We start from the raw sequence: 24,572 nt of genomic DNA, 5'->3' as shown, positions 1-24,572 counted from the left end.
GCTATGAACATTACAGGTGTAAATAGTTTGCATATGCAAGCTGCACTGCCCAGTCTGAGAGCTTAATTTTATTATAACGTCTTAAATATGGATTTTGAATTTTTATAGCATATTTATGAACACACGCTATTAATTTTTTGATTATTCCACACTGCTAAGTGTTTGCAATAATATTAATGTTTAGACGAAAATTGATTTTCAAAATTTTAAACATCGTTGAAATATGGTATACACCAAGTACAAATGGACTAATTATATTACACGTACAGTAAAAAAATCAAGTTGATTGAATAAATACTTTGTGTCTAACATTGTTTCAACCATAATAATCCATAATTTACAACTTACTGAACTGTGACGCAATATACACTTAATGTTCACGCCATAGAAATATTACTTTACCTTTTCCTCACAAGCACTTTACAGCATGGTACAACTTTCTCTAAAGTAAAGCGTTAATAATTATGACGTGTAATATTTTAATGCGATCGTGAGTTTTCTTTTTTTCTTAATGAGATTTAAGCAATTATAAAATAAAATGGGTGATTGTGTGGTTCAAAGAGTATACGCGTGATTTTGCGTTAGAAATAGGAAATGGTTTATGCATTAGCATGTGTGACTGCGGGGAAGGGGGTTAATATACTCTTAGCTGCAGATCTGTAGCGTTATGGTTTTATATTTTTGTCTTTGACCATAATGTTACAGATCCCGTACGTAATGCAAAAAAGGTGCAATTTACGGCGCAATATTTTTTGCGCACTTTTGGGGAGAATTTCTTCACTTTCTAGCATTGGTCAATCAACTACCTTTCACTCCCTAATTCTAGACACATTCTGTAGCCAATATGTATATTTTATCCACCTCCCAACCATTTATATTTGTCTCTACAGGCAATAAACTCGCTTGAAGTGAATTTTCAGCAATCTAACAAATAATTTTAATCAAGCGAGTTTATCACTTGTAGAGACGACTATAAAGGGTTGAGAGATAGATAAAACATAAAGATTAATTAAATAATGTGTCTAGAATTAGAGAGTGAAAGGAAGTTAATTGACCGATGCTGGAAAGTCGAGAAATTCTCCATAAAAATGCGCAAAAAATATTGCGCCGTAAATTGCACCTTTTTGCATTACGGGATCTGTAGCTTGAGATAAAAGATACTACAGAGTCTGACACATCGGTTCCATATTTGGATATTTTAATTGAAAAAGTGTTCATGGTAATCTAACAACCAAGCTATATGATAAACGTGATGACTTTAACTGTTCTATTGTCAGCTTCCAGTATACCTCCAATATACTTGCATACGGAGAGTGCTTATCTCAGTTGATTCGATACGCAAGAGCATGCTCTACGTACAGGTATAAACAATTTCTAAAACAAGGTAAATTATTGACAAGCAAATTGATGAAACAAGAATATCAGCAGGCACGTTTAAAGTCATCATTTTGTAAGTTCTATGGTCAATACAATGACCTTGTAAGCAAATACAATTTATCATTAAGTCAAATGATGACTGACGTTTTTCATACTTATAATTAGTCCATTATTCATACATTGAATTGACGGCGGATTTTTCCGTTATTTCCTGATCATGACGAGTACACGGCGGGTGTGACTGGTAAGCAGGTGATCCTCATCCTCCATGACACCTGATGCCACCTCTGATGTTTCGGAGGTACGTGTTTGCTCTGCTCCTATTTTATACTGTTTTATGGACTTTGAGACTGAATACTGTTCGTTATCTCCATATCCTTCTTTGACGACCAATTAATTAATTTAAAGTGCCCATGAGACAATATCCATACCCATGTACTGAAGTCCAAATTTTGCCTGTTCATGTATGTATTTTATATTATACTAAATGGAAAAAGTCCTGTTTTCTGATTTCATGTTATTTTACATTCCACAGACTATTTCAGTTCGATCCATGTAACAGTCCTCGTACCTCACTTTTATTAAATGAAACACGTACTAACACAGACCTCTAATGGAAGTCCTTGTATAATCTTAAAATTAATGCAAGGTCTCCAAAAGATGTTTTATACTTCATATGAACTGCTGTAGGCATATGAATTAACTCAACAAAATGTTTTTTTTTTAGAATCATCAACCATGGAACAGAAACGTGTTTAAAACAAAAAGACATTAATTGATTAATGTTCATGCATGTATATGCTGGACTTCCAGAAAATATTTTTATAAAAAATCTTCCGAAAGTGTCTGTTCAACCCTTTCATATTTAAATTTTACATTGTACAGTCATGTATATGATGAAGATGTCAGTAAGTATATTTCAAAATATGGCCGAATACTATTGAATTGTGTTGTTTTTGCAGTTACAACAATGACATTAATGAAAGCATAAGTTTTACGTAAATCCAATTTTTATTTATAAATGAAAACATGACAAGGATTCTCATCATAATGATAAAATAATTTGTTAATGACATAATTGTAAAATAATTGTATCACAACGGGAATAACTTAAATCAAAACCCATGGATTATAATAACACAGTCCTCTTTAATACAGGTACATGAAATGTGAATTTAAAAAAAATTATACAGGTTCATGAAATTTTATCGATTTACTAAGCATACTTCAATTGATCTCTATACCTTTTTATCGTAACCTTTTTATCATCTCTAAACCAATACATGGTCTCACTACATTCATGTTTATCTGTTAATTAAAAATCTCAGTAAATGTACATGCTAATAAATGTACATTACAATGTTACATGCATACTGAACAATCAAATGCAATGATTTTCATACCTAAATTTATATTTACCCCCCAAAACACTGATGGCTGTACTAAACTTTTCTAAGCTTTACACCTTGAAGTTTTTTGAAATGCATAGTTTTACTTTAAGAACATTTTTCTCTGATAAATATAATGGGTAATGCCTTTCGTTAAATGACTAATGACGTTGGCACTGCATACTTAACTGTCCATTACGTTGAAAAGCTTTAGTTTTAAAATACCGTACTATTTATGAAAATAAATACATGTAACTTACCTGCACATCTAAAGTGCTTCAGATAGTATCAATCAAAAATAGTCTTCAAACATGCAAGGTTTTTTGTGGTAACAAAAATGCAGATTAAAAAAAAAGTTCACAACAAATCTCTGTTAGCAATCTCAAAAAAGATATCAAGGTTATTTCCCTTTCACCAACTAAGATTTGCACAAAGCTACTTTTTGGTATTACCAACTTGGGCCTAAGCACATTATTTTACAATGAAAACCCCTTTTCAGTACATGTATAATAACCAACTTGGACTGCTTAATCCATAAAACTGTAATCAAACTTAATATGTTTACTTGATTAAATTAACAAAATGCAAATAAAAATTGTTTTCATGATACACATTAATTACATGAAGAAAAACCCTAAAAAATAAATGAAATGTTCAAACTAAATAGGAGGAATAATAATATCACTGATTATGTGTAACAAAATCTGTGAGATGAGATGGGCACTGCTGACTTTGTGCGACCCTGTTATTGGGGGGGGGGGGGGGGGGGGGGGGGCTCTGGCTTGCATGTTCTACTATGACTGAGCTTTTCCTAGTTCAGTCCTTGCACCGTGGTTTGTAATATTTCTAGGAGTGATCCGTCGTCAAGCATAGTAAGTAGGGGACACTAGAATATCAGTTAATATGACCAGTTGATCGTCTGTAAACATTTGTTTGTGATCATGCCAATTGTCGTGGTGTGTTCTACGGAAGTTTGATAGAATTTTCTTTACAGTCATCTGCAAAATACCAAAGAGCAATTATTTATTAATAAAAAATCAGAACTGGGTATATTGTGTATTGCTCGGTTCCCTAAATGTTCAGACCATCAAGACACTGATGCGCAAATTTCGCTTTTCCTTATTATAAATCAAGGTCATATTGGGTGTGATCTTCCATTGAACTGACTGAAGCAAGTTCTACTGTCCGTTGAACTAGCTAAAGTAAGTTTCTACTAACCTTATTCTTGAAAGTTGTAAGGTACTAACCAGATATGGTTGAAGTGAATGTAAGATTCTGCTGACCTAAACTGGATGAGATAAATGTGAGGTTCCACTGACTAGAATTGACGTAAATTCCGAACAGGAAGAATTGGTTGAGATGAACTTGTTCCAATTACCATCATTGTTTGAAGTGAGTTTGCTAGTTTCTACCAACTTAAATTTGTTGAGATGAGTTTAAGGATCTACTGACCTGTATTGGTTGACATGAGTGTAAGGATCTACTGACCTGTATTGGTTGACAAGAGTGTATGGATCTACTGACCTGTATTGGTTGACACCAGTGTAAGGATTTACAAACATGTATTGGTTGACACGAGTGTAAGGATTTACAAACATGTATTGGTTGACACGAGTGTAAGGATTTACAAACATATTGGTTGACACGAGTGTAAGGATCTACTGACCTGTATTGGTTGACACCAGTGTAAGGATCTACTGACCTGTATTGGTTGACATGAGTGTAAGGATCTACTGACATGTATTGGTTGACATGAGTGTAAGGATCTACTGACCTGTATTGGTTGACACCAGTGTAAGGATCTACTGACCTGTATTGGTTGACACCAGTGTAAGGATCTACTGACCTGTATCGGTTGACACGAGTGAAAGGATATATTGACCTGTATTGGTTGACACGAGTGTAAGACCATATTGACCTGTATTGATTGACATGAGTGTAAGAATCTACTGACCTGTATTGGTTGAGTGTAAGTTTAAACCTGTATTGGTTGACACCAGTGTAAGGATCTACTGACCTGTATTGGTTGACACTAGTGTTAGGATCTACTGACCTGTATTGGTTGACACTAGTGTAAGGATCTACTGACCTGTATTGGTTGACATTAGTGTAAGGGTCTTCTGACCTGTATTGGTTGACACCAGCGTAAGGATCTACTGACCTGTATTGGTTGACACCAGTGTAAGGATCTACTGACCTGTATTGGTTGACACTAGTGTTAGGATCTACTGACCTGTATTGGTTGACACTAGTGTAAGGATCTACTGACCTGTATTGGTTGACATTAGTGTAAGGGTCTTCTGACCTGTATTGGTTGACACCAGCGTAAGGATCTACTGACCTGTATTGGTTGACACCAGTGTAAGGATCTACTGACCTGTATTGGTTGACACGAGTGTAAGGATCTACTGACCTGTATTTGTTGACATGAGTGTAAGGATCTACTGACCTGTATTGGTTGACATGAGTGTAAGTATCCACTGACCTGTATTGGTTGACACCAGTGTAAGGATCTACTGACATGTATTGGTTGACATGAGTGTAAGTATCCACTGACCTGTATTGGTTGACACGAGTGTAAGGATCTACTGACCTGTATTGGTTGACATGAGTGTAAGGATCTACTGACCTGTATTGGTTGACACTAGTGTTAATATCTACTGACCTGTATTGGGTGACATTAGTGTAAGGGTCTTCTGACCTGTATTGGTTGACATGAGTGTAAGGATCGACTAACCTGTATTGGTTGACATGAGTGTAAGGATCGACTAACCTGTATTGGTTGACATGAGTGTAAGGATCTATTGACCTATATTGGTTGACATGAGTGTAAGGATCTACTGACCTGTATTGCTTAACAAGAGTGTAAGGATCTACTGACATGTATTGGTTGACATGAGTGTAAGGATCTACTGACCTGTATTGGTTGACACTAGTGTTAGGATCTACTGACATGTATGGGTTGACATGAGTGTAAGGATCTACTGACCTGTATTGGTTGACACGAGTGTAAGTTTTTACTGACCTGAATTGGTTGAGGATCGTTTACATGGTTACTAAGGTCCATAAGCGTCTGTGGTATGAACTCAGGTACATTGTAAGGATAGGCTTCCACTAGAGCACTAAGACCCAGGATACCAGCATGACGCTTTATTAGGGCCCCAGAGGCATCGAGTCCGCTAACTTACGCTTCTTCATCTTGTTCTTACTTTAAAGTGTTCTAAATAAATTTAAAAATTGTAGATATATTTTTACTTTTTGTTAATAAATAAATAATCAATACAGCCCCACCCTAACACCAGAACCTCTGACCCTGGGGCTATAAAAATCCCAAGTCTGAAGAGCCATTCTTGCTCATCATAACTACGTACCTAGTTAGTTTATTTAATACCCAGAAGCAGAAAGGATTTTCAAAAAATTAATGAATTTTTCACTAAATTATCAATAGAGCCCCGCCTTAAGACCAGAACCCCCGACCCTGGGGCCAAAAGTTCCCTATTTTGGAAAAGGCATTCTTGCTCAATATAACTATGTACTTGTTTAGTTTATTTAATACCCAGGAGCAGAGAAGATTTTCAGAGAACTAATGTATTTTCACTAAATAATCAAAACAGCCCCGCCCTTACACCGAATCCCCCGACCCCAGGGCCATAAATTTCACAGTTCTAGAAGAGGCATGTTTGCTCATTTTAACTATGTATTTAGTTAGTTTATTTAATACCCAGGAGCAGAGAAGATTATCAAAGAAATAATGCATTTTCACTATATAATCTATATAGCCCCGCCCTAGCCCTAGATCCCCCGACCCTTGGGCCATGAATTTCACAATTTTTGCAGAGGACTCATTGCAAATTACAATACTTTGACTGCTTGATGTCCAGGAGTAATGAAGAAGATTTTTAAATATTGCACTAATTTAAGGGTTTTGGTCCCACCCCTCGGGCACCAAGGGGACAGGGACCATGAAATTCATAATTTCTGTTTCCCTTTACCCATAAATGCTTTATACCAAAATTGGTTTAAAGTGGTTGAGCGGTTGCAGAGAGAAAACGGAAAATGTTCAAATGTAAACACACGACGCACGACGACAGACGAAAACGGATAGAAATAGGTCACCTGAATTTACTCAGATGACCTAATAAAACGTATGCATAACTTAAGAAGAAATTACCAGCATGTATTTGTCCATATCAGACTAGAAATCCATAATGAACTAATCCACTCTCATTGTAATGGCTGTCATCTCCCTCACCCTCAATACAAATATATTCAACAATTATAATACCTGCGTACTCATCCTACATTGATGTTTAAATACCAATTATCTGTTGAAATTTTAAAACACAAAATCATATACAATACTACGTAGGATTTCATTTTCACTTTTGTAACAAAAGTTGTTCCTGAAGTTGACACACCTGACAAGAGTTAATATTTAAGATTCTGAACCCTAATGCAATAGTCTAGCAAAAAATTTAGCGAAATATGATAATTGATCGATTAGCAGTCTGACGACGGATAGTTAGAAAAATTCACTTAAGCTTGAACCTTACCCCCCGTTCACACAGAGCTGCGATTCTACGGCGATCATACCGATCAAGCCACGATCTGAAAAAGTTTTGGATCGGGGCAGATCGCAGTCGATCGGCGTCTAAATAGAGCAATTTGGCAAATTATGGTCTTCGTAACGACCGTGCTACGATGTCCCTACGTCAAACGCGTTGCTAATACGCTTCCACTACGATGTCACGCAGACTGTTGCCGACAAGCGGCCGTGTTTACTGCGTTTACGCTACGCTGCCACTACGGCATTGAAGACCATACTACGACGCTACACAGACTTAGATGACTGTACCGCGATGTCGCTACGGTGGTGCCGATCATATTACGATTGCATTACGCTTCTAGTACGATTTTGGTGATGATGGAAATTTATCTTGCAACCGCAGATTTTTGTAGTGCGACCGGTTTTTTTGCGGCCTTTACCACATTGTTTACGGGCATTTTCAATTATAACTGTAAAAAGATGTGAAAAGTCTCAGTTGCAAATGATCATCAAGTATAGTGTCACCCTTTACATGTAGTTTACAGATGATGATTGGTCAAATATCAACGCTATAAGAACAAACTTCTGCCTGATAGGTCGTGATATGATCGGCGTAAGGTCATTGTAGGTCTTCGTAGGATCTTCAGGAACGTAGAGAGATCGTAGTGAGAACGTAGTACAAACGTAGAGGGAGCGTTGTATGAGCGTGCTCATTAATTTCCTACGCTCTTACGGCGCTTTTACTACGATCACGAAGATCTCTCTACGATGCTTTCGCGCTGCTTGTACGATTGCGGCGCTTCTACTACGCTCCTTTTACGACTTAAGCCCGATTCATGTTGGCCACGATCCCGCTACGCTTGTTTTGAACATGTTCAAAATAAGCGTGGTGAGAGCGTAGAGCTCTCCGATCATGAAGACCCTACTGCGATCATACTACGCTTATGACGACTCCACGACGTTTCTCCTGCGATTTGTTACTATCGTCCACGCTTTCGACCAAGCTTTGATCGTAGTAGAAGCGGCGTCTATGTGTGAACGGGGGGGGGGGGGGTCAGGTAAGATAAACTGCAGTTATTAATATTTACATTAGACAAGTGCTGAAACCCTATCGATGTATATTATACTAAAACATGTGTAACAACAGATAAAAAGCACTGAAGTAAGAAGCACACGATACCCCATGACAATCAGGTACTCAGGTGAACCCTAAGGTTGTAAGATAGAAACACGAGACAGGTACACTTTGAACGGAGGAGGGGGGTTTCCTTAATAACAATACTAACATGTATTCATCATAAGCATTTTGCAAATTAATCTTGTAAAAGTTAAAATGAAAAATACTTTAAAATACCCCTTTTTAATTTTGAAAAATTTGCAAAGAAATAACCCACATATCAAACATTATTACTGGCAAGAAGAGCTGAAAAATAATTTTAAAGAAATTGAATTAAAGTTATCAAACATAAATTATGCAAATATAAGAGAAAAATCTGTGTATTATAAGAATCAAGAAAGTTTCAAAAGACCTAAAATACAATCATACTGCGAGACAGTGAACAAGCTAGTTTAGAGAATTTGTGCCCCCCGCTTAAGAAAAATGCTCAGATTTGGGCTCGACCCCCCGCTCTCCTGGATATGCAGAATTATTAATTATTATTAATGTACTGAAGGAAATAAAAATGCCAATGTGGATACATCATAACTTTTTTTATTTCATATGCTTAATACTATCATCAAGAAAGTAAAAAAAAGGGTTCATCTAGGACGTGAGCCCTCGGGCCTCCCATATATGATGACCGAGGATTATACCTCTAGAACATCGAGGAACTTGACTTTCCAGTTAACTATATGCAAACAGTAGATCACATTTACATGCTCATATCATGTTATACATTGTCAAAATTTTTCAAAAAAAAAGTGTTTAGTTTACCTTTTACCAAAACCTTTTGATCTCAAAATTAATAGGCATCCTAGGCTCTTTAGGCCATTGGGAGTTTTCAGATAAAATCTAATTGTAAAAGCTACAGGTCTTCTAGAGATATCGCGCGGGAACGAAAGTGTTAAAACAGAAAGAATGTTTGAATTTATGACCTTTTAACCTCAAAATCAATAGACCTTCCGGATCCTTTTTGTGATTTGCATGAAATTAAGGTTTATTGTTTTCTTTTAAAATAAAATTATTGTGATTTAAACAGATTAGAGAAAACATTGGCATACATAATCACAAGAGAAGCATTTATAAGTCGAAAGAAGTCAGACAGACATAAATAATTATAGAATTTGATGAAATGTGCTATCGCTGCTGGTGTTTATGCGAAACCTGATTTGCGTTTTGTTGCGATTGATACGGAAATGCTCATAAAGTACTTCTTGAATAATAGAGGCGAATAGGGGGAGTATAATCCAAAGACACTTTGTCAACTTCGCAATGTCATTACATAATATATTATCACTTATATTTTAAAAGTATGTGAAAAGGAAAAAAGAGCTTCACAAACGATTCGAACTCTCTCCAAAGCTCATGATAGTCGCAAGACCGAACGCTTTACCCACTATATGCAACAAAGTTCTTGTCATCCTCTGTAAATCTGCTTTCAATAAACGAATTTGTTGAAGCAAATAATGATTTTCCACTTATCGTATGATTTATCATTGGGTCGCATTTTTGGGGCTTACTTCTTTCATGCAGGATAAGAGATAACGAACAGTATTCAATATCAGTCCTTAAAACAATGCAAAATAGGAGCAGAGCAAACACGGGCCTCCAAAACAGCAAAGGTGGGATCAGGTGCCATGGAGGAGTGAACATTCCCTGCTGACCGGTCACACCCGCCGTGTGCTCCTTGTCATGATCGGGAAATAACGGGAAAATCTGTCGTCAATTCAATGTATATTGGGCTAACAATAAGTATGAAAAACGTCAGTCAGCATTTAACTCAATGATAAATTGTTTTTGCTGACAAGGTCATTGTATCGACCATGAACTTACGAAATGATGCCTTTAAACGAAACTGCTGATATTCCTGTTTCATCAACTTCTTTGATAATAATTCATCCAATTTAGAGGCCGTTGTTTTATATTAAGTTTGATTATGGAATGCTCCGTTTATTTGATCAATACATAGGACTCACAGCGGTTGTAACCGATCAACAAGGGAAGCTTACTCCTCCTACGCACCTGTTTCCACCTCTGGTATTTCCGGGGGTTCCGCATTTATCCTGCCCACGTATTTGTAGATTTTTCGGCATCAAGGAATGTTCGTTATCCTCACTTTTTGTAAATCCAGAAATCTTCGATTTTCAAATAATCTGGATTTAGACACCGTCAATTAAAATCAAGCCTTAGAATAAAATCTTGATCCACTGTTAATAAAAAAAAAAATTATAATGGCTATATTCAATTAATATAAACGTAACCATTATCCACTAAATATGCTTTTAAAAAACAAATTTAATCAGTATATCATTTAGTAAAAGAAATAAATCAAATTTGTTCTCTCTCTCTCATAAATCTATATAATAAGGAGATAATAATGCAATTTTTGTTATATTTCACCTATTTTCACATCATTATCAGACAGCATAACTTAAAACTTAGAATTAGAAACAGAATCTATAAATATTGAAGTGTAATCAAAATTTGGCATTATCCCCATAGACAGATCCAGCAAAGCGGAAATGGGTCAGGGAATCAAAACCTGATAAGTTTTTTTTTTTTTTAAATTTACTAAAATTATTAAGAATATTAAGGTAAACATATAAAAATTCCTTTGGACACCCCATCCCCCTTAAGAAACACAAACTCTTATAGTCATTCTTCGATAAAAGGACATATTCAAGAATAGTTAAATGATTTTCAGCGATATGCTATGACTTCTATGAAAAAAGATCTATGCATTTCTTCGAGTTATTGCGGGTTGTTTCTTTCATAAAAGGTTCAGAATGTTTGTACTTTCCTTCGTACCCCAGTAACTAACCAAGAAGTCACACTTCTCTTTCTATAATTTATATAAACACATATGTATCATACTCCGAGCATAAAATGCTCCTGGTGAGCATATGACTTATGGACCTCCTATGTATGTAATTTATATAATTAATTCATTAACAGTCTAAAACAAAAAAAAATGAAGCATATATTTTGTTTTCAAAATCTTTGAGGAAAAAACTTTTGTTCCTATAATTTTTCCCAAGGATGAAAAACCTTGCATATAATACCACCAGTCATATTTCTGGGTTGAAATGTAAGAGGAGACTGGGAAAGGAAATATTGTACAAAACTGTAGTGAACACAATGCATCACAGTAAATTATTTAACTTACTAGTATTGCATTAAATGCTATATGTATACTCGAAAAAAGTTTAGCTATCATGACAACAAAGATAGCTTCCTGGTATTTTCCACGCAAACATAAAATAGCTCTCGAAAAGTTACTGAGTATGGAGATGTATATTTGATGCAATTGTCAAGATACAATAAAACTCGTTTAGTACGAACACGGATATAGCGAATTCACGGATAAAGCGAAGTTTTTATTGAACCCCGGCATAATTCTTAACAAATTTTTGTAAAATTTACGGTTATAACGAACTCTGATATAACGAATTTACGGATATAGCGAACTGATTTTGAGTCCCGTTGAGGTTAAATGTAATGAAATTTACATCTTTTAAAACGAACCTTCAAAGGTTATTTTTAAAAAATGATGAATTGAACTTACTTTATTTCCTTTTAGCACTTGTATATAAAATTCAATTCATTAAAAAACCTTAGTTATCGAAGATATGTCTTGTAATATTTGCTTCACTAACATAGTTGGTAGTAATACTTGAAGAAAAACATGCATAGTTCGAATTCGCTATAATGGTTATACGAATTCGTTTTACGGATTTAACGAATTACGGATATAGCGAATTAAATTCACCGGTCCCCAGGACTTCGCTATAACCGACTTTTACTGTATAAAGAAGACCTTGTGGTCAAATCTGATAAGTTACGTCGGATAAAGATTCATATGAAACATAACAATAAATGTTTTATTGAAGATAATGTCAACTGTCCAATCAAGTGGATGAATAGTCGAAAAATGACCTCCAGAGGCGTGAAAAACGCGTGCTAGCGCTGTTTAAGGAGGAGAAGATGACACAAAAATATGGTAATCTTAATATATACCAAAAAGGCGTCTCATATTAGTTGAAGCAGTTTTATTTTAGAAAGGAAACGTATATAAATGACATTTTTTGTCTTAATGTGAAGACAGAAAATTTGAATGATCCATAAAAATACAGCCAGTGATCCAAATCAAGTAGATTTTTGATTAGCACTTTGTATATAGTGAAGGTGGTATTTAAATCAACCATAGACCAGGAAGTTTAAACACCTGATATATATGTAGATAACACTGGTGTATCATATGATCAGAGTACATAGACTGTATTCGGAGATCAATCAACAGGACTGCTACTATTACTGAAGTCAGGTAAGGAATGTTCAAATTTTCTGAGCCTATGATTGATTGATTGATTGATAGTATAATGTTTAACGTCCCTCTCCAGAATATTTCACTGATATGGAGACGTCACCATTGCCGGTGAAGGGCTGCAAATTCAAGCCTATGCTCGGCACTTACGGCCTTTGAGCAGGGAGGGATCTTTATCGTGCCACACCTGCTGTGACACGGGGCCTCGGTTTATACGGTCTCATCCGAAGGACCGCCCCATTTAGTCGCCTTTTACGACAAGCAAGGGGGGTACTGAGGACCTATTCTAACCCGGATCCCCACGGGGTTCTGAGCCTATGAGAACAATACTCTAGTCAAATGTTTAAATTTTCTGAGCATATGAAAACAATACTAGAGTCTTTAACTTAAGGGAACAACATTTTACCAACATACACTCAATTAACCTTATACTTGAAATATGAGTACTTGTTTTCAACACGTATATCTGCATAATGGCCCCAACGAACTGTGGTTTATGGAGTCCGAAAAATGCATGTTGCACTCAAACCAAATCAATAAGTGTATATTTCTTAACATGTTGATTTTTTTTGTTTCAGCCACAAAAGCCTATGATGGACCCCCGTAGCAGTGCCCAGGACGTGAAGAGATGTGACCTGTGTGAAACTGATGTGGTACAGATGCACTGTGATACATGTCTAGTTCAGCTGTGTACAGGTTGTGTAGGAAAACATATGTTAGCTGATGAATCCAAGGATCACAAAGTCGTTAAATTTCAGGCCAGAAAATCCACTCCCCTCTACCCTGGATGTTCATCTCACGACAAAGAACGATGTGAAATGTACTGTAAACAATGTGACATTCCTGTCTGTCTTAGCTGCCTTGCATCCAAACAACATTTAGGTCATGAATTATCTAAAATCTTACAAGTTCTGGGTGAGAAGAAAGACAAGATTACAGAAGAAAGAAATGAATTAAATGATACAATTTATCCTACCTACCAGTACATTGCATCTGATGTACAAAACAGAATGAGTCAGTTAGAAAAGGAATATGGGGATCTCTCAACAGTCATAACAAAACATGGAGAGGACTGGCACAGAGAAATTGACACACTTGTCAAGAAACTAAAGGTTGAGATTTGTGAGATAAAAAACACTCAGTTACAAACTCTACAGAAACATTTGGATGAAATAAACAAGACAATTTCTGACATCAAAGAAGAAATCAATTCAATAGATGTTGCTAAAGACACGTTAAGACTATTAAGTATCACATCCAAAATACATATTTACAGAAACCTTCCATACAAAATAATACCATCTTTTTCCAAATTCATTCCAGGAAAAATCCAAGGAGAAGAACTCATTAAACCGTTTGGAACCTTATCATCAAGTTCTCTAACATTTGATGAACATGGCTACAGCATGGAGACAACACAGAAATCACCAGAAGCTGGATCCTCACCTCCAGTCAAAAAGCTGCTTGATGAACCAGAGACTGTCATCACCATAGACACTGGGTATAAATACCTTTACAACGTGGCCTGTGTGAGTGATGAAGAAATCTGGACAAGTGGGCATACCAGCACCATGAAACTCTTCAGCATCAATCAGGGATCGCTACTCAAGTCAATCAGAACCAAGTCAGGGAACATACCATGGGATATTGCAGTGACAAAATGTGAGGATTTACTTTATACTGATTACATTTATAGAACAGTGAACATTATGAAAAATGAGAAGACAGAGGAGGTGATCGGACTACAGAACTGGAAACCTTGGGGTGTCTGTTGTACCTTTTTTGGTGATCTCCTGGTTATCATGACCAGTGATGATTACAAACAAACAAAAGTTGTCCGTTACTCTGGCTCCACAGAGAAACAAACTATTCAGTTTGATGTTAAAGGTGAACCTCTCTATTCCTCAGGCTCATTTTTGATTAAATACATGTACATTTCTGAGAACAGGAACCTAGATATCTGTGTGTCTGACAGTGGAGCTAATGCAGTAGTTGTGGTCAATCAGGTCGGGAAACTGAAATTCAGGTACACTGGGCATACTCCTGCTCAAAAGAACAAACCATTCAATCCACGAGGTATCACCACAGACAGTCAGAGTCACATCCTAACAGCTGATGATAAAAATGACTGTGTCCACATCTTAGACCAGAATGGGCATTTCCTCCGTTACATAGACTGTGGACTGAGTTATCCATTTGGACTGTGTATGGATACAAATGACAATCTGTTTATTTCTTTAGAATATAGAAGGAACAAACTAAGACAAAAGAGACGAGAGGGATTCGCCCAACTGATAAAAGTTAAATATCTACAGTGAAATCTATTACCGATATTAGTTACAGTAAAATATGACAATAATTTATCTTGTCAAATGTATCACGAAGATTCAATCTTAGTTAATGATCATACTGTTTCTCATCAAAGAAACATATGAGTATAAAGCAGCAGAAAGATCAATATTCTTAAATTGTACATCATATTCGCGCCAAAGTTTACTCTGTCCCTTTGAATCTTATATAGTCTGCTTGAAAAGGCCAAGAAAAGTCCATTCTTTTTCTCGACACCAGAATAGAGGCTCGAATCTGTGATTATGGATTTTCCGCCTATGATACAGGTATATAATATCATTAATTTCTATGTTAAAATGTTATATTATGTATTTTATTATTTATGCTACCATATAGCGGGTTATTTTAGAGGGGTGCTAATTTTGGCTTTTTTTGGCGTTTTGATGGTAGCCCGCTAAAATTCTAATCGCTAAAATATTCAGTACTCTTTTTAGTGTTCATCTACAAAGAGTAGAAATCCTGTTTCCGCATAAATAAACTACATCAAAATTATTGGCAAACCTTAGAACAGCCAAATCGCCAAATTTTACACTTACAAAGAAAACTCGCTATACGGTATTCAAATGATTAATTCATTTTATTTTTTTTTTATTTATTTCTTTTAATTTCGTTCAATTCATATGCTGAAATTATATATAAAGGAAGGCACATCATGCCTTAAAAATGCGTTTCTTTCTGTATTTTTTTTTTGTCTATATTTTAATTAAAATGAAACTTGAAAGTCTCATTCTGTATGTCTTTTTTATTTGTTTAAATGGGGATAAGACATAAAGATGAAAGAAAATAACAGGAAATATTTAGTAAAAATGGAGCGCAAACAGTGCCAACTTTGAAAGCATAAAATAAAAATACTAGACATAGAATCTCAAATCGTTACATACAATCGTTATTTTAATGTCTGAAGTTTTATTTACATGTATTCTGGTGCTTGGAATTTTTGATTAAACGTACGATGTAGGCACAAGGCGTTTGAAAATTACCTTTGTTATCCTCTAAAATTGGAGGATAAACTATCCCGCAATTGCAACTCGGTCTCCATATATGGTAAAAAAAAATCAGCCGCTATATTGAAATAGCTAACCTGCAAAAACGGAGGCCGCTCAGATCCGTTAAATGTATCAGATCTATGCAACAATCTCGTATTTAAAGATTGAAGGGCAATATGAAATCCATCTGTCCTTCTGTATTCATTATTCCAGAAGTGAAAAAAAAGAATTAGATAGACTACATGATCACTACATTTTAAGTACTGGTCCCTGCTTACAAAACAGGTAAAAACTGTTACACTGTCTTCATTTGCAAGGTTTATCATATTAATTGTATTTTAGAAGAACTTGGATTTAATACTACAGGTGATATTCCAACTTATACTCAAATTTCCCTTTCTAAGGAAGAAATTCTTCAAATTCATATGTCAGTTTTGAATATTTTTAAGATCCCAAAGAACCAAAATGATTTTTAACTACCAAATATATATTGGATTTCCAAAACTTCATAAAAATCCTTACAAAGATATATTGTGGGTTCCAGTAAATGTTCAACCAAGCCTCTTTCTTCGCTCTTCACTGAGATATTAACATTAGTAAAGGAGAAACCTTAAGAGTACCTTGCAACAATATATTCAAGAAGTGGTGTAAATCAGATATGAATACTTAAAATTTCCGAGGAATATTTGGACAATTTGAAATCACAAGGTTTTACCAAAATCAACAGCCTAAAAACTAACGACTTTTCACATTTATATACAACCATTCCACACGAAAAATTAAAGTCTAGGGGTTTTGATGTCATTGACAGCTGCTATTTCAATAAAAACTGAACTTGTAAATTTGCTTACATGTACCTTGTTATGGTCATTTGCAAAATTATTTTGTTAAAAAGCACTCCGATTGTACACACAAGTACTCTGAAGTAAGTTGACATCAAAAAGAAAAGATGCTTGAGTTTCTGATTGACAATATCTATGTTGTTTTTGGTGACCAGACCTTCCAACAACCTTATTGTTATTATTTATACACTGAATTGACGACGGATTTTCCCATTATTTCCTGATCATGACAAGGAGCACTTGGAGGATGTTACCGGTCTGCATTGGATGCTCACTCCTCCATGGCACCTGATCCTACATCTGATTTTTCGGAGGTCCGTGTTTGATCGGCTCCTATTTCGTATTGCTTTATGGACGTTTGATCTTGAATACTGTTCGTTATCTCCATATCCTTCTTTCCATACTCAGTTCCTTTAAACGGTGTAAAATGAGTTATCTCTATCTCTTTACGTATAAGTCATTTTTAAATTGTTACAGAAATTTCAGAAGCAGTATTATTCATAAACATTTAATTAATATTCTGTTTCCCTAGAAATAATTTTCAAGGGCGATTATGTAAAGATAACTCTTGTTAATGGATGCGTATTATTTACCAATGAGAATTAGATAGGTATGATGGTAAATATTATTTTTATATATACCTCATATATCTAATTTTATGTGAGATAAACAATAATTGATCTTTCTATTTACCATATAAAAGTATATTCACATAATGATTGACATTATATTCATTTCTGAAAAAGTAAGCAACGCTTTATACTTCAAACTATTTTACAATTGAATTTAATGTCATTGTTTGGAATTTAAAAAATTGAAATTTTGAGCAGAGGGATATTTCACCTCAAAGAAATTCAACAACTTATCTTTTTTATGGAGGAATATATTCATTGCAATCGCGCAAATTATCAAAGATAGGATTTGATTTTTCCTATAAAAAATATGCAATGAAAACCTATTATATTTTTCCTTTAATTACACCGTATCACTTGTAATTTTGACGCTTAATAATAAGGTCAAATTTAGCATATTATGTTAATCGTTTATTGCAATATCCCCTACTATGTTTATATCTGTTTATAAGCTGTCCCTAGCGCTATAGCTTGTGCTAACATCCAAGAGTAACAATTTTTTGCTGTATTTTTTGTTTAATACATAGGCCGTAAGATTGGTCAAAACTCTGTATTTTTAAATTATTTTCTGATTCATGCTTGCAGCTTGACCATTTCTTTCCATCAGTAATTTTTTTTTTAATTTGTAATTTCTACAAGATAGCTGTGTAGCAACTATTAATGATGTAACGCCGCTTATCGATAGAAACATCATTAAGCGTAGCAATGCAATAGAAATATCGGCGTAATATCATTAGCGGTTGCTACATAGCTACAAATTTTGTTTTGTAAAGTTATTTTTTTTTCCAAGACTGGAATTAAAAAGCTTATAAAGCAGAGCACCATCATTAAAAAAAAATTAAATCTTGTGTTAAGTTGAAATATATTTGAACAGAGCATTTGGTCAGAGTGACGTGATTATGTTCAACACTCTTAGATTAAAGAACTGCTAGACCTTATTATTGAAGATGAAAATTGCACTACCTGTTTACGTGTATTAATTAGTGCATAAGATTGTATGATAAAAAAGGAAAATTTAAACACTGATTATTATTTCCTTCACTAACAGACTTAAAAACAAGAAGAATAATTGAAGTATTGTCATTTACATAAATGTAAGTACACCATGTACATGTATTGTCATTTATATTCAATGTTTTGCACCTAAGATAAAATCTGAAGAGATAAAATATGCATCCAACATATCTGTGATTGTTTCTTTGTCACAAATATGCCGTACATGTATATTGTTTTGGTACTAGAGATCAAGATGTTCTAATGAATGTAGCACGAATGAGTTTGTATGATAGTCTTTTTAATGAATCACAATTCATTCTATGTGTGAAATTAAGTTGTTTCTTGTCATTAAACTGAAGATGAACAATTTTGCAAGTCCAAATTTGATTGATGGTCGTAAATGAAAAAAAACAACAAAACAAAACAAAGAATGTTATATGTAGCATTTTATATATAATTCAATCTGTATCAAACTGGAAATCTCATCCCATAGAAAAATTCATTTTCCAAGTAACTTCAAATTGGAACTTCCAAGTTTTTCTTTTAAGAAATGTCCTTGGATCTTAGCGGTCACCTGAACATTATTGGATATACCTGTAACCTTTTTTTCTGTCTGTCCATTACCTTTAAATTACTATCAAAACATCTGGAATTGGTATAGCATTTTCATCCAGATAATTTTTTTTTTCGAAATTGACTTACAGATGCTGCACAGTTGAGGACAGGTTGTCCTAACAATGCCATATAGGTATAAAATTGTGGCTTTGACCCTGATTTCTGAGAAGGCATGCGCGATCTGAAGTCAAAATTTTGCCTGTCCATGTATTATTTCATATTATACTAAATGAAACAAGAGGCTCATGGGCCACATCGCTCACCTGAGAAGCTTTGACCATTCTGTTTTTTTACCAGATTTCCCCCTTGTTATACATAATGCATCCCCACCCTACCCCACTGATCAAAATTTAGACATTTTGAAATCTACACTACCCCATAATTCTTCCATGGGCACATATGTTTCAGCTTTTTTGGCCCAGTGGTTCTTGAGAAGATTTTCAAAGATTTTTCCTATATATTTCTATATAAAACTTTGATTCCCCATTGTGGCACCGCCCTCCCCCCGGGGGGTCATTATTTGAACAATTATTAGAATCTACATTATACCAGGATGCTTCCACATAAGTTTCAGCTTTTCTGGCCCAGTGGTTCTTGAGAAGAAGATTTTCAAAGATTTTTCCTATATATTTCTATGTAAAACTTTGATACCCCATTGTGGCCCCACCCTTCCCCCGGGGGTCATGATTTGTACAATTTAGAATCTACACTACACCAGGATGCTTCCACATAAGTTTCAGCTTTTCTGGCCCAGTGGTTCTTGAGAAGAAGATTTTCAAAGAATTTTCCTATATATTTCTATATAAAACTTTGATTCCCCATTGTGGCCCCGCCCTACACCCGGGGGTCATGATTTGAACAATTTAGAATCTACACTACCCCAGGATGCTTCCACATAAGTTTCAGCTTTACTGGCCCAGTGGTTCTTGAGAAGAAGATTTTTTAATGACCCAACCATATTTTTGTCTTTTCTTGATTATCTCCCCTTGCGAGGGAATATGTCCCTTCATTTTAACAATTTAAATTCCCCTTCACCCAAGGATGCTTTTACCAAGTTTGGTCAAAATTGGCCCAGTGGTTCTTGAGAAGAAGTCGAAAATGTGAAAAGTTTACAGACGGACAGACAGACAGACAGACAGACGGACGGACGACGGACAAAATGTGATCAGAGAAGCTCACTTGAGCCTTCGGCTCAGGTGAGCTAAAAAGTCCTGTTTCCTGAATTAATGCTACTTAACTTTCTACAATCTATTTCAGTCTCGTGAGGGTCCTCCTTCCTTACATTTATTAATTTAAAACCAACAGAATCTATTGGAAGTCATTGTATAATCTGAAAATTAATATATGATCTCTTAAATTGCAGTGTGCATGTAAAGTAACTTCACAAAATGATATAGGGTAAATTATTTACGGCAATGTGGCTAGGAAGTGACTAGCACGTGGAGACATGGTAAACAGAAAAGTTATATTGCGTTTTAGTTTTTACCACCCTATTATATTCTGTAGCAATGTACTTTAATCGATCTCTCTTGAATTCATTCACATTTAAATTATAAGTATTCTCTATGATACAATTTTCTGCTGTCATGATTTAAAATTTCTTTTTGGACAAATATTTTGCATGGGAACAGGGACTATATTTTTTGGTATCAGATTAACAAATGAGGCACAAATTTGACTTTAACTGACAAATCAGATGAATGAGAATTGCATTATGGGTTACTACGAATACTATAGGAATTTTACCATTGATAAATTCCTTTATTGTACTGTCGGTGAATACAATTGTCAAGTGGATTCCCTGGCCAACACACGTGATCCCGAGTATAGTTATGAAAAATGGTTTGTCCATTTAAATGCATACGAAAAGCTGCCCGTTTTTCTTACCCTTGAAGTGCTGGTGTTCTGAACTTGACACTAAATACGTTAACATTTTATCAAACATATTTTTTCTAGTTTACAGCAAATTATCTTTTATAGTTTCTAATGTTTGCATTTTGTTCATAAGAATTTTTTTTTTATTTTGCACTCCATTGACATAATCATAGAGTGACCTGAACCACGTGTTCGAAGTAACATGTAAACATTTATTTGGCGTAAACGTTTTCAATCAACAAGTTGTCCGTTGCTCGTGGTAAGATCCTTTGTGCGCATTAATAGCAATAGCCATGTAAGGCAGACAAAGGTTTGTCAGTGTTGATAATATTACACTTTTTTTGCCAGCGTATCGGTCGCTAGTGAGCTGTACTTTTTGCAGTAAACTATGTTAAGATATATTAATTGTTATTTACCCTCCCCCCTTTAGTCATCCATTTCTGCTGAAAATCACGAAAATCGTTCAGAAAGGTCTGGAAACACATTTTTCACAGAACATGTTTTCAAAAGAAACAGACTATAGCAATTTCCTGTTTACTGCCAATTTTATTTATAAAACCGGTTCTACCCTATATAACCTGTGAATAGGTAAACCTAAACCACGTGTCTTGAATTTAAATCACAATAATATTAGTAGGGGTAAACCATGGAACATAAACGTGTTCATGTCACAATGATATTAAGATTTATGCATGTACATGTAGTCATGTACACGTGTGTGTATATTCTGGGCATCCTAAATATAATTTAAAAAAATCTTTTTTCATAAATGAAAACATGTCAAGTATTCTCATCATAATGATAAAATAATTTGTTTAAGATATAATTGTTAATTAATTGTACCACATCAGGAATAATTTAAATCAAAACCCATGGAATATAACACAGTCCTCTTTAATATAGGTTCATGAGATGCGAATTTTTTAAAACCTTTTCAAACAGGTACATAAAGTCCTATAGATTTAGAATATGTCAATTGGTCTCTATACCTTTTTATCGTAACATATACTGTAATTATACTCTAAACCGACATATGGTATCACTACATTCATGTATATCTGTTAATTAACATCTCAGTAAATGTACATGCTAATGTGGCACCTGATTCCACCTCTCATGTTTCGAAGTTCCCTGTTTGCTCTGCTCTTAATTTGTATTTGTATTGTTGTATTGTATTGACTTTGAGATTGAATACGGTTCGTTATCTCCATATCCAACTCCCAACCAGGCATTTGAACCATGAGATAGACACTTGTTTTTTGGTATGCATACTCTACTAATTACATAAGCTCTTTAAAATGACTCTAAGGTCAACGACCTTGTGACCTTGACTGTGACCTGATTAAAATAGCATTTCCGTACATTCATCATAACTTTTAACCATAGGAGACAGAAACTGCATATTTGGTATACAAACTCCACAGATTAAGTTTTTTTCAAATGGCATTAAGGTCAATAACTGGCACTTAACTGTAAGCTATATGCTAAAAACAGCCTTCGCCATAACTTTTGAACCATAAGAGATTGAGAATTCACATTTAAAATGCATGTTGTACTTTACTAGTTAATTTTTTTCAAATGACACCAAGGTTCAACAACACATCTTGTTCCACTTTGATGAACGGTGTTGCCATGATTTTTAAAATAGCATTTACTCTTAAGTTCTTATAAAAGGCTGACATAATTCTATTCACTGATGTTGAATAGTTTTAAGTCCAAAAGCTTCTTTTTCCCTTCTATGTTTTAAGTACAAACCAGAAGAGCCCAATTAAATTCAGTTTCAATGAAATTAAGACTTTTTGTTTCATTTCTTGGAAACTTGGAATTTTTTTTAGTATAAACTATGTACATTTATATATTGATACGTCTAAAAGAGCACTGGTTCCTGCATGAACATTTGTAAGATTGACAAAATCAGTTACATTAGTCTATCACAGGTCACAAATTGCGATTATGAAGTTAAAAGTTAAAAGTAAAAACATGCAACGTCTAGAAAGTGTATGCAACACCTTAAAAAATGATGTAATAAAAAGAAACTATTTTCTGTTTTGTAATACAAGACATGTAAAAGTAATTCATTTTTTATGTGTAAAAGGTGAGAGAGATGACAGCCATTACATTGAGTGAATTAGTACACTGGATTTCTAGACATGGAAAAAGACTTGCTAGTACTAGTATGTAAATATCAAAGATTTGCATATCATTGCATTGAATTGTTCAGTATCCATGTAACTACATTTTAATGATTAATATAGAGATATTTTTGGGATCAGGTGCCATGGAGGAGTAAGCATTCCCCGTGTATTGACAATTTGTTGAAAAAACCTAGTAAAATCCAGAAAAAAATTCAAAGAGGTTAAAACAAGTTTTCAGACAGAAAGTATTTTAGTGAAGTGGGCAAACAAACAATCTTAGAAGGAAGGCCAACGTTTAGGCTAAATTCTGTTGTTTGTTGTTTAATGTCCTTCTTGAGAATTTTTCATATGTGTGGAGAGTCCAACAACTGCCAGTGGGGGATGCAAATTTAAACCTAAGTACTCGGCACTTTGAGCTTTTGAGCAGTGAGGGATCCTTTTCGTGCCAACAATGGGACCTCAGTTTTTAATACAATGTAGTAACTTTAAAGTCATGTTTGAAAATTCTGAGATATAAAATAACAAAATAAATATAAATTTAGAGTATAAATGTATTTATTTTGTATTTTTAATGGACTTTTGAGCTTGAATACTGTTCCTTCTCTACTGCATATATTTCATTACATACACATTCTTCTTTTTCTTTTTTTAAACACAATTTCATGTTATCAGTGTTAAATTCAGATTTGCACAAACATGGACCCCCATACTACATGTAGAGAAATCTCTGATGAGACTGTAGTTCTACTTATTTGGAGGAGAAAAGAAACACTTGGACTTGAAAATATGCAACAGCAATCAATAGAATAAAGTTTAATAGGTTTAGTTCCTTTTCAGACTGAAACTATTGGGGTGGGGTGGGGGCAGCCTTTTGCAAAACTTTTACAGAATTCGAAGACGTACGGTTTGAGCTTAATTGTGCCCTAAAAATTAAATGTTCTTAAAAAGTTATGAAATTGGCTTTAACAATAGTTGAGTAGATAGATATGATAAATCATTAAAGAATATGACATGCAGAAGAGCCCTTGTTGAAATATAACGTCATTAATTTGGTACATTTGTAAGTTTAATGCCAAAAAAGCTTCAAAATGACTTGTTTTTATGCCAATTTTCCTTTAGAAAATAGTGTCTGCCACCGTCAACTGTTTTAGTTTTTGGATATATTATGCAAACAGCTATAAAAAAATCACATACCTCAAAATCTTTCCGGGCGACGGTGGCAGAGTATGTTTTTTTTTTTTTAAATCCACTGAAAATTGATGTCTTCTGCAACTTTTTAAGAAAATACGGGAAAATGCACAAGTTAATGACGTCACAATTATCATTTAAGAGGTCATGTGAGAAAAAC

At 34.6% G+C, this 24,572-nt stretch overlaps 3 protein-coding genes across 3 annotated transcripts in view; 2 read left to right on the top strand and 1 right to left on the bottom strand.

Annotated features, from left to right (window-relative positions):
* LOC134283339 (uncharacterized) overlaps positions 1–24,572 on the top strand; it is a 128,746-nt gene that overhangs the window by 13,114 nt on the left and 91,060 nt on the right. The window lies entirely within an intron of this gene.
* On the bottom strand, positions 3,760–5,720 carry LOC134283332 (uncharacterized). The gene is made up of 3 exons (XM_062765787.1): positions 4,432–5,720; positions 4,218–4,289; positions 3,760–3,763 (listed from the first exon to the last, which is right to left on the bottom strand). The coding sequence occupies exons 1-3, from the start codon at positions 5,718–5,720 to the stop codon at positions 3,760–3,762; spliced, it is 1,365 nt and encodes a 454-aa protein (XP_062621771.1).
* On the top strand, positions 12,748–15,273 carry LOC134283323 (uncharacterized). Its single transcript, XM_062765779.1, has 2 exons — positions 12,748–12,794; positions 13,373–15,273. Exon 2 carries the CDS (start codon positions 13,385–13,387, stop codon positions 15,110–15,112), a length of 1,728 nt encoding a protein of 575 aa, XP_062621763.1. The 5' UTR covers positions 12,748–12,794; positions 13,373–13,384; the 3' UTR covers positions 15,113–15,273.

Source organism: Saccostrea cucullata, unplaced genomic scaffold, assembly GCF_032062105.1.
Source record: "Saccostrea cucullata isolate Sc308-1 unplaced genomic scaffold, CSIRO_AGI_Scuc_v1 ctg1224, whole genome shotgun sequence".
NCBI lineage: Eukaryota > Metazoa > Mollusca > Bivalvia > Ostreida > Ostreidae > Saccostrea > Saccostrea cuccullata.
This window is presented reverse-complemented; position numbering and strand designations above follow the sequence as displayed.